We start from the raw sequence: 11,036 nt of genomic DNA, 5'->3' as shown, positions 1-11,036 counted from the left end.
TGATATACTTCTTTCCAAAATGTTGTAAAAATTGATTATACATGTTGAACAAAGAAAACTTAGAAAAAAATTCTGGTAGAAGGCAATCAAAAAGTATTAATAGCAACAAAATGAGCTAATTTAATAACTGGTCTTTTTTTTGCTATATATATATATTTCAAATTACAATACAAATGTTTAAAATGTTATTATTTCACATTAGCCACGTGTTAGTAAATATGCTTCTAGTCAGAAAGCTGTATTTTTAAATCCAAAGATAAATTCTTTAGAAGAGCTATTACCAGAAAGTTGCCATTACAGTTGTAATTTGTGTAATTTTCCATCATATTACACAATTTTTTGAAAACAGTGAAAGAAAATAAATAATACAATATAATCATAGTTTGTCTTCTTGTGTTAGTTTGCTCCTTGGACCACAAGATGATACAAACTCGGTAAAATTAAAGAAATATGTTGAGGATTTGATTGACAATACCCGACTGGCTGAGATGACCACTGCACAATGTTACTCAAAGAATATTCTGGGTTTTATAGATTCACTATTTTTAACTTAAAAGGAAACTAACAGGTTTATATGGCTTGTAATAAACTTGAGAAACATATACGAAGTCCTTACCAAAAGTCCTCAGAGTTACAGAATGAAATTACTCCAGTGCAATTTCAAGTATAAGATTTATGGTGTACTTCTCTTATCTAAGAGGGAAAATGCACTTCTTCACGCACATAATCTCACCTTCAGCAAATGTTTCCTTGATCTTCTTTTTTTTCATTTTTCAACCTCTTGCAAAAGTAGATAATACTTACTGACAAAGCTAATTACCCTGCATTAAAATCTCAGAGACATTTTTGTCTCCAACATCCTGTTCCTCACAGGAGCCATGGCTTGTCTATTCTATCACTTCAATGATGCTGTACTGCTTAACCACATCAAGACCAGACTCCTTAGCCTGACATTGAAGTCTCAGAGATACCTACCTTACTGCTCCAGCCTTAGAGTCAACCATTCCCTTCACTTGTCCTAAAACATTCTGCCACTTTGCCTTGCTCATGTTGTTTTCTCTCTGGAAAGCAAACCTCTTTTCCATGTCTGTAAAACCCTAACCTCATATTTCACCTTTGACCTCTTCCATGAAGCCTTCTCTTATCTACCCATTCAAGAGTACTTTCCTCCTCATCTCAACGACAGGACATTATCTTTTCCTGCAGCATTTCTCACATGCATCCTTATTTTATAACACATTTGTGTGTATGTATATATACACACATTTTTCTCATTTACTATATTTTAACCACACTCAACCAAAAACTCTCACAATCATTGCCATATAACCAAGAGCCCTATAGTATGGTTCCTTTGCAAACAATATCCACTTAAATGTTTATCAAATGAAAGTACAAACATATTATCTGATCAGAGAAATGAAAGCTTTAATAACGTAGCAGTGGTAAAAAAAAGATGTAAGACAAAATAGGTTAATAAAATGTGGTATGCTGTCAAATATAAGCTAATGGAAACTATTTCCCTGCTTTTGTCAGTAAACAAACAAAAAATACTTTTATGAATAATGTTTACAGATTCTTTAATCGTTCCATTTAAACCACATAGGCAAGAAATAATCTCAAAGCAGTTATAAATCAATTACCTTTGCTTGCACTCTCTACGTGTTCCAGTTCTTCAGGAAATTTTAGGATATCTTGATATTTTTCCTCACAAATGTCAGCAATAAAATGTAAAAGGGTTGTTTTTTGATCCGCTGATTTAGTATCTCTGATCTGGAAGAAAACAACAACACATTTTTTAGTAAATACATACTTTTTTAAACAAGTGAAATGAATGAATTTGCCGGGCGCAGTGGCTCACGCCTGTAATCCCAGCACTTTGGGAGGCCGAGGCGGGCGGATCACGAGGTCAGGAGATCGAGACCACCTTGGCTAACACGGTGAAACCCCGTTTCTACTAAAAATACAAAAAATTAGCCGGGCGTGTTGGCAGGCGCCTGTAGTCCCAGCTACTCAGGAGGCTGAGGCAGAAGAATGGCATGAACCCAGGAGGCGGAGCTCGTAGTGAGCCGAGATCCCGCCACTGCACTCCAGCCTGGGGGACACAGCGAGACTCCGTCTCAAAAAAAAAAAAAAAAGAAAAGAAAAAGAAATGAATGAATTTATTATAACCCATTTAAAATTTTTTAAAACTTTGGGGTAGGTTCTTAATGTGGTCTAGTAGCGGTACTCTAGATTTTAAAAGGAGCTCCACATTTTAAAAGCAAGTAAGATGACCAATAAAAGTGCCAAATTAAACCTTAATCTGTATTTTCAAAAATGTCTAAATTATTGTGGCAAAATGAACTATTCTTTTCATGAGAGAAGAACATTCATTTAAGTATTGATAATAGCCCAAGTTACTGTGTGCTTATTTTATCATCATTCTGTTCTTTGCTTTATTACAAAAATATGTTCTTAAAAAGTTAGATTCAATTGTGAGATTATATTTATTTCTAGCCATTGTTGATGTGAATTAATGTAAAGGAGCAAGCACATTTTATCCTCCTCTACTTGCATGGACCATCAGAAAAGAATTCTCAAGGTTGTGCTTATCCTGAGTTATTAAAAAAAACTCACCACACAATCCTGATAATATGAAAAATTTTATTTGCTTACATATTGTATTTCCTTTTCAGACACACAACAAAAGAGATGCCACAGTTAGAATGGTAAAAATATTTAAAGCATAGGACACACAAAAAAAGAAAATCTAGTGCTTTAATATAATTCTCATACTAGACTAAGCTGCAAATAAAATCAAGGATTTACTTAGAAACAAAGCATAAATACAGCATAAAGTACCAAGTTTTCTCATTCTATTGGATGTTGTAATTCCATAATCCTTAGATGATGGGTTTGTCTACTGATGTTCACACTGATTTGGAGTTTTTAGCTTTAAGGATTACTCTGTTTAGAATAAATGAGTATTTTTCACAAACAAGTTTATGAAAAGGCTGTACAGGATATTTAGGTAATTACAGAGTAAATTAATCCTTATTGTTTTAGTGACTAAGAAAGAAAAACACAGCATTTAATAAAACAGGCCCACACTGGATCTGTTTTGTTCTACAGGTTTTTAACAACTATTTACATCTCAATGATGTAAACAACTTAGAATAAATATTAGTCTCAAGGTTCCAAACAACCAAACAGCCACAGGAGGTATAATGCTGATAGTTCAAGAGGTCACAATGATTTCTTTCAAAATTTCTGGGATTACTTTATCCCACATAGGAAAAATTTTTTAAATTTTACATTATCATGCTGATCCACTAAACACTTTTAAGTACTTTAAGGTAGAAATGACACAACTGAAGGACAAGCTGAAAGAACAAAAAGCAACACAAACCTCAAGGGCAATTTTTCTTAAGTAAGGATAGCAGCTGTAGAGGAATCAATGGGAAGCTCACATTCCTAAAGAGAGGTCTTTACCTGGGACTACTGTGTGATGTGCTTACAAAGCGCATCGTTTTTAAGAGTATGCCGGATATTCCAAATAAAAAGGAAATTAACATTTTCTTTTTCCTTAGAAGTTCACTAACTACCTAAATCCTAAAATTCTGAAAACATTAAGTGCTTAGAAAAAATTGCAGGTACATCTTCCCAAAGGAAAGGAAATTCCTATGTATTTTATGGACTCTTCGGAGACAAAAACAATTTTTTTTTTTTTTTTAAAAGAACACAATTCAAAACAACAAAAACCCACCTAGTTTTTTAGGACATCAAATTGTACAAGTACATTACAGTTTACAATAAAATGCACATAGCTAACACTGGAAAGGAAATATAAAAACAGAAAAATAGCACTGTACTCATATGTCAATTTTATGGGTGATTTTTTTTTTCTTTGTCACATGTGTTAGATTGTTTTGCATTAAAAAACATTTCAGTTTTTGGCATGCATACTTGTAAGTGATTAATTTTCAAAAATTGTATTTATTAATAAATATTCAGTATCTGGTCCATTAACAATTTAATTTGTTACAAAATTTAGAAGAGTTAATGGTTACATTTTAAAAAGATAAATAAAACACAACATCAGTTAAATGTATTAGTATCTGTGATGAAATGATAAAGACTTTTAGACAGACTATGCATGTATTTCTTTTAGAATCATAATATTCCCTTCAAAGCATGGGCAAACATGGCCAAATGTCTGTCTTGTCAAGTTGAGAAGTATCTTAGTTGGTCTGGGAGACAAGCTGCTTAATGTATTGCAATATTTGTTGTTGTTTTTTTAAAAAAAAAAAAAAAAAACTCACACACAGAGACCACTTTAATGGTTCAAACTGGCAGGAAATTACAACAAATGGGTGGTCTTTTAAACCTTTCTCTATGTGTGAGAGACCTTAGACTAATTATTTAAAATATATATATAATATTAAAATATAATGGAAAATATTTTTTACTTATTGAAGCTTAATTACTTTATATCATGCCTTCAGTCTCTCTTACCAAGTCTACGTCATTCACACATTAGCCATTGTGTCTCTCTCAGGCCCTATCGTGTTGTTCAATGTCAGCACAGAAGGCAACTAAGAACACCAATTCTACTGGTTAAAGACATTTATCCAATAATTTGCTCTTCTAAGTGTACTAGTTGGATATATACATCTCTTGGGGTAGAACAAGAGTAATCTAATCTGATTATGTACAAGTCATTTCCAAAGTGTTTGAGTTGGTTTATTAAGAAATAGAATTGATTTCCATTTGACAGCTGTTTAATATGAAATCATGTTAAAATTTTACATTAACGTGAAATATCCAATTAATAGTTGCCTAGATTGCCTAAGTCTTAGTGGTGGTTATACTGTATGCATTTCAAGGTTTGCTCTAGCCAGAAGCAAAGTGCCTTTTTGCATCCCTGTATGTGTTTTTCCTCTCTCCAGCCATGACAGGCAGGGAGAGACATATATGACTTATTTTATAAGATGCAAAAGGATGGACAAAATGGTCACTCTACAATCTTCTTTTATATATCTTCAAACAATAAAAACACAAACAGCAGTTCTAGAAATGGGAAATATTTGAAAAAGCTAAAAAAAAGTTTTATATTATTTTAATAAGCTATCACCGGATGATAATGAAAATAAGACAGAGTGAGTCACTGTATTAACTGATCAGGTGCAATCAGTTAATAAACCATATACAGCAATTTTAATTGTAATCATCTGACCAATAAATGTTACACATAAAGATTAATAACTGAATTTAATTGAATTCTACCTAATCTTTAATAACTTTCTAAAATGGTACATGAATACAAAATACCTTTAATAGGACACGTTTCTATAGCTAATTCTGATCATTTCTCTACATAAACTCCAACTTTTGTGGGATATAGAGCAATACTCCTAAATTTAATTCTATATATATAACTGTGTATATATATGACCCTACCACACACACAGAGGCCAGACTTTTCCAGGACACGCCTTTGCTAGAGTTAGGTGCAAGTGAATGCCAGAATAAAGTTATAATTTGTCACTCAGGAAATGGAGCACTGTACTTTTTTTAGGGGAGGCAGGTTAGGAGCAAAGCAAATGTGAATGGAGAAGTACATTCATTAATCCACCGTGAGCTGAGGACTGTGCTGAACACCAGGGATAAGAGATAAATGATGCATGGTACTTTTGAGGCCTTAAGCTTAGAATTTAGTAGAAAATACAAAATGATACAGAAAAGAAACGACATAGGAGAATAATTTGGTGGCAAATGTCAAGGACTGATATATCTAAAATGATAACTAGGGTATGTGTAGAAAAGACAAAAAAAGGGCAAATTCAAGAGAGATTATAAGGAAAAACAGGATTTAGTCAGTGAATATTAAGATGAGGGAAAGGGAAAAAATCGAAGACTCCAAAAGTCCCGATGATTAAAAGAATGTTGTATCATGTCCAGAGTAAGGGAAATAACTCTAGAGTGAACTGGCTTTAGGAAAAGGATGGCAGCTCAAATTTTAAACAGAAGTGTTAGCTATGTGAAGATACACTATGAGAAGATGGTCATAACCATTCCATTCCCTTTGCTTCATTTTATCCTATATGATTTAGCATAATTATGGTTCTTAAACATATATATGATCATGTCACTCCCTTCCTTAAAAAAAGTAAATGGTTCTTTACAACTCATGTAATAAAGTTCAAATTTCTAATCAGAATAATTATTAAGCATAGATTTTGGATTCAGACAGAACCAGGTCCGAACCTTGACCCTACCATTTACTACTTGTATGACCTTGAGCAAGTTACATGAATACTCCATGTCTCGGGTTTCTTATCTATAAAATGAGCATTAGATAAGCACCTATGTTCATAGACACCTTGGCAGAATTGAATAAGATAGCGTATTATCATGGGCACCATCATCATCCAGATAAGAAGTGATGAGAGCCTACCTTAGCTTTCCATCACTATAAACTAAAAATCCCTCTGGCTCCTACACTGTTGTGATCTTATACCTAGCTATTATCCTCTCTGAAGTTCCCACACTCACTTCAGCTATGCTGGACACAAGTACAGAGCTTTCTTGTCTTCTTTGTTCACTTTTATATACTCAGCATCTAGAAAAGTGGGTAGCACACAATAGGCACTCTATCTGTATTTGTTGACTGCACAAATGGGTGAAGATTTCTACCCATTTACTTATGTTCCTCCTGACCTCGGCATACTGTTCTTCCTTCATCAGGTGATAATATCCTATTCCTCTTTTAAGGGGTAGGAGAACCAACATTTGTTGCCCATCTATCATGTGCCTATAACTCAGGTACTTTCTTTTTTTTTTTGAGACAGAGTCTCGCTGTCGCCCAGGCTGGAGTGCAATGGCGCGATCACGGCTCACTGCAGGCTCCGCCCCCCAGGGTTCATGCCATTCTCCTGCCTCAGCCTCCCGAGTAGCTGGGACTACAGGCGCCTGCCACCTCGCCCGGCTAATTTTTTGTATTTTTTTTAGTAGAGACGGGGTTTCACTGTGTTAGCCAGGACGGTCTCGATCTCCTGACCTCGTGATCCGCCCGCCTCGGCCTCCCAAAGTGCTGGGATTACAGGCGTGAGCCACCGCGCCCGGCCAGGCACTTTCATAAGTGCTTTTTAAAAAAATCTTAAAATCATTCAGTGAGTTAGTTATGAATATGCCATTTTTATAGATAAGATAGAGCTCATAAGCTGTTTGATCTAGTTCCCACACTCAATAGGTGTTAGTGCCAGAACAAAGCACGGCAATTTATGCACACTTGGAATTTAAAATATACTTACTGGATTGAACTGTCATGGGTGATGAAGATGGTATGTGTGTGGAAAGGAAGGAGAGTTGTAGTTACTAGTAATAAGCCTTTCTCAACTTCCCTGAATAGAATTAATAAATTCTGGGCCAGGTGTGGTGGTTCATGCCTCTAATCCCAGCACTTTGGGAGGTCAAGGGGGGGGGGGGGGGGCGGGGGGGCGGATCACCTGAGGTCAGGAGTTTGAGACCAGCCTGGCCAACATGGTGATATCCCGTCTCTACTAAAAAACAAAACAAAACAAAAATTAGCCGGGCATGGTGGCACATACCTGTAATCCCAGCTACTTAGGAGGCTGGGGCAGGAGAATTGCTTGAACCCAGGAGGTGGAGGTTGCAGTGAGCCGAGATTGCGTCACTGTACTCCAGCCTGGGTGACAGAGCAAGACTCTGTCTCAAAACAAAACAAAACAAAACAAAGCAAAACTACTAAATTCTGTCTTTGTTCTCCTATGGTGGTTTCTATATACTCTAGTTATAGCACTTATTCCACAATACATAACTTTGTGTACACAACTAGTCTCACCCACCAGATTGTGAACTGCTTAAAAATGAGGACTGTATCAATTTTGTTCAGTAAATGTTGAATGAATAAATTCTTTAGACATGCCAAAAATAATTAGGGCTGATTTGATGTTAATCTTTGGTGACCTTCAAGCACTGTTTGAATATAGTGCAAAGGATTCAAAATTAAAAGGAATGGGTAGTCAGAAAGAAGAGGTAATGTGAACGAATAATTTATTCCAAATATTGACTGTGGATAATAACCAGATAATACAGGAGGCAACAGAGCTGGCAGCTGGAAAATGGTGAGGTTAGTGACAAAAGTTATTCTAATTATTGTCCCGAATAAGTTCAGCATAATTAGGCTTGAAGGGATCAGGCAACGGAAGAAATAAGAATGAAAAATCAAGAATTCATGAGCATTTGCTACTTCATTGGTTCACAATCCCTGGTCCCTGGACCAGCAATATCAGTATCACCTGGGAACTTGTTAGAAATGCAAATTTGGGGGCCCAACCCCAAATCAACTAAATCAGAAACTCTGAGGGTGTGGTCCAGCAATTTGAGTTTGAACATACTAGGGGAAAAAATTCTGATATCACCTCTAGGTGATTCTGATGCATGCCACTAGGGAGACACTAGGCTACTTTCAAATAAATTTCCAGGCGAGAAGATGCTTGGCAATTGTCTACAGCTTGCCTAGGTCCTCTCACAACTGCTTTTACATATAAAAAGTTGAAGTGTCAACGTGTTTTCAATGCTTAGTGTCAATTTAAAATAAGAGAGAAATTATCTAGCAATTTGTGGCATCTGAAGGACAGAATTGCTCTAAGTGTTCTTAATTCACATAAAAATGAGACTGATTGGTATCATAACCTGTCAGCTACTTATCCAAAAGTAGATGAGACAAACTGTATGCTCCATGCTGTGAAGATTCCAGATACATTGCTCTTCAGTGTTCTAAACTGTCCTTCATCCTTCATCTAAAACTATATTGAAAAAATACTTAAATGCTGCTATAGTATGTCTTGTCTACTACGTATCATCAGAGTGATGGACTAGATAACCTAGCAGATTATTCATGCCTTCCAACTCCTGCTCAAGCAAATCTGCATTGTTGCTTAGATATTTACTCAGAAAGTTTGAATCAGATTCTGAAATTGTAAGTTGCAGACATCGAGTTCCAGTGCTTGCCATAAAAATTCTTGTATCTAAATAACCTAATGCCTTGCTTGACCTCTATGCCAAACAGTTTACATGTATGAAATCAGACTATGGTGGGTGTATGTAAAGAAGACAGCCAAGGAAAGAAGCTTCATTCCTGCAACATGGCCCTGGCATATGCTGATACTGCATTTCATTTGTCATCATACTCATTTCGGGTTGAAGACCAAGAGTGAGAATGGGGCTAGGTTCATGTGTTACCATACATTATATAGGAACAAAGCAGCGGACCTTGGCTCCCTGTCCCAAAGCAATCCTGACCTCAATTGCAGAGTGGCACAGAAAACAGTTCTCTTGGCTGGACGTAGTGGCTCATGCCTGTAATCTCAGCAGTTTGGGAGGCCAAGTTGGGTGGATCACTTGAGGTCAGGAGTTTGAGACCAGTCTGACCAACGTGGTGAAACCCCATCTCTGCTAAAAATACAAAATTAGCTAGGCGTGGTGGCACATGCCTGTAATTCCGGCTACTTGGGAGGCCGAGGCAGAAGAATCACTTGAACCCGGGAGGTGGAGGTTGCAGTGAGCCGAGATCCTGCCACTGCACTCCAGCCTGGGCAACAAGAGCGAAACTCCGTCTCAAAGAAAAAAAAAGAAAAAAGAAGAAACAAAACAGTTAGTTCTCTTCTGGAAACATGCAAGAATGTGTGGGAGGAGCACCTGGTTTTCTTGCATGAATTGCTGTAGAGTGTAAACTGCTCTGAGACAAAAACTGATTTTTGCATAAAGAGTATAAGAAATGAAGTAGTAAAGGAGCGTGGATATCACTAAAGGAAATGTTTCTGCACACATTAAAGGAAGACTATCTTTAAAGCATATTAAAACTTACATGTGAGATAAATGTTCAAATCTACAGACTATTTGAAGGAAGCCCTTTTGGATCTCCCCCCTTTCCTTTTTGGATTTACATGAATGGCCACATGAACTTCAGCAAACTTATCAACAGGTCCTGTGCTCAGGAAAAGAAAAAATTGCCTAATCCTTCTGTGTCAAGGAAACATTCCTAACACATAGCAACATCACACAATACACATATATAATTGTCCTTGAAAAGAAAAGAAATACTGAAACTCAGTGAAGAGATCTGGTTGAGTCAATGGAATAAAACCATCTAAACTACCAATACAGTCATATAATTCAACTTTATTTCTTTTAGTGAAAATTTTCCTTAATCATGGATTCCTTTTTCCCTATTATATTTGTATATTCATGGAACAGTTAATATTTAAGCAATCACGAATGCTCCAGTGCATATATCAAAACAGCTACTACTGCTTGCCAGTCTTGATACAGCACATGAATTCTAATGTTAGTCTCCTTTATTTAAACAAAATTAAGTTCTGCGCCCTCTGCCAAGGGTTGTTTACAAATTATTGCTTTCTTCAATACCACCACACATGGCAGTAACATTGAAAAAGATAATGTATTTTTAAGGATTGCAATTACCATAAAGACATTAGTTCTGTAGCTATGACCGGACAGGTTTAATACATGTTTTCCCAGCTTTATTTCTAAATCTGTCACCAAAAATGCTTTTCTGGGCACTACATGACTAGGGCTGACACTAATTCAGCCAAATGTAATTTACGGTGGAAAGAGGTCTTCATCCTTTATGTAGGCCTGATAGTCCCTTTTTTACACCCTTTAGTTTTGTATTATAATGGTATTTCCAACCAAAAGGAAACAGATAATATCAATTGTATAGTCAACAAATTAAAAGTTTTACACTTGTTAGCCTAATTTATGGTAGCAATCTGTGAAAGGAGAGCTTAAACTTGAAACCATGACAACATTAAATGGAATAAGGATTCATCTCAATTGCCACCTTCCGGACCAGCAGGGCATTTGTACTGTTAAGTTTCTTAGACAAGACAAATTCTGTTTCCTGCCCTTCCTGCTCCCCTTCTCAGCATTTTCCCTTCTAGCCCCACTTATCCAAGGAGAATGACCTGCATGTGCATTAGCCTGCATTGCCAGGACCAGTGGCAAAT

General features: G+C 36.2%; 1 protein-coding gene across 3 annotated transcripts in view; it reads right to left on the bottom strand.

Annotated features, from left to right (window-relative positions):
- Window positions 1–11,036, bottom strand: part of DIAPH2 (diaphanous related formin 2) — a 953,710-nt gene that overhangs the window by 491,857 nt on the left and 450,817 nt on the right. For all 3 annotated transcript variants that reach the window (XM_055269479.2, XM_055269480.2, XM_055269478.2), the window contains one exon: window positions 1,644–1,773. In XM_055269479.2, the coding sequence (XP_055125454.1) occupies window positions 1,644–1,773 (130 nt within the window). The remainder of the gene's footprint in view (window positions 1–1,643; window positions 1,774–11,036) is intronic.

This window comes from Symphalangus syndactylus, chromosome X (genome assembly GCF_028878055.3).
Source record: "Symphalangus syndactylus isolate Jambi chromosome X, NHGRI_mSymSyn1-v2.1_pri, whole genome shotgun sequence".
Classification (NCBI taxonomy): Eukaryota; Metazoa; Chordata; class Mammalia; order Primates; family Hylobatidae; genus Symphalangus; species Symphalangus syndactylus.
Note: the sequence above shows the minus strand (reverse complement) of the source record. Positions and strands in the feature narration are given on the sequence as shown.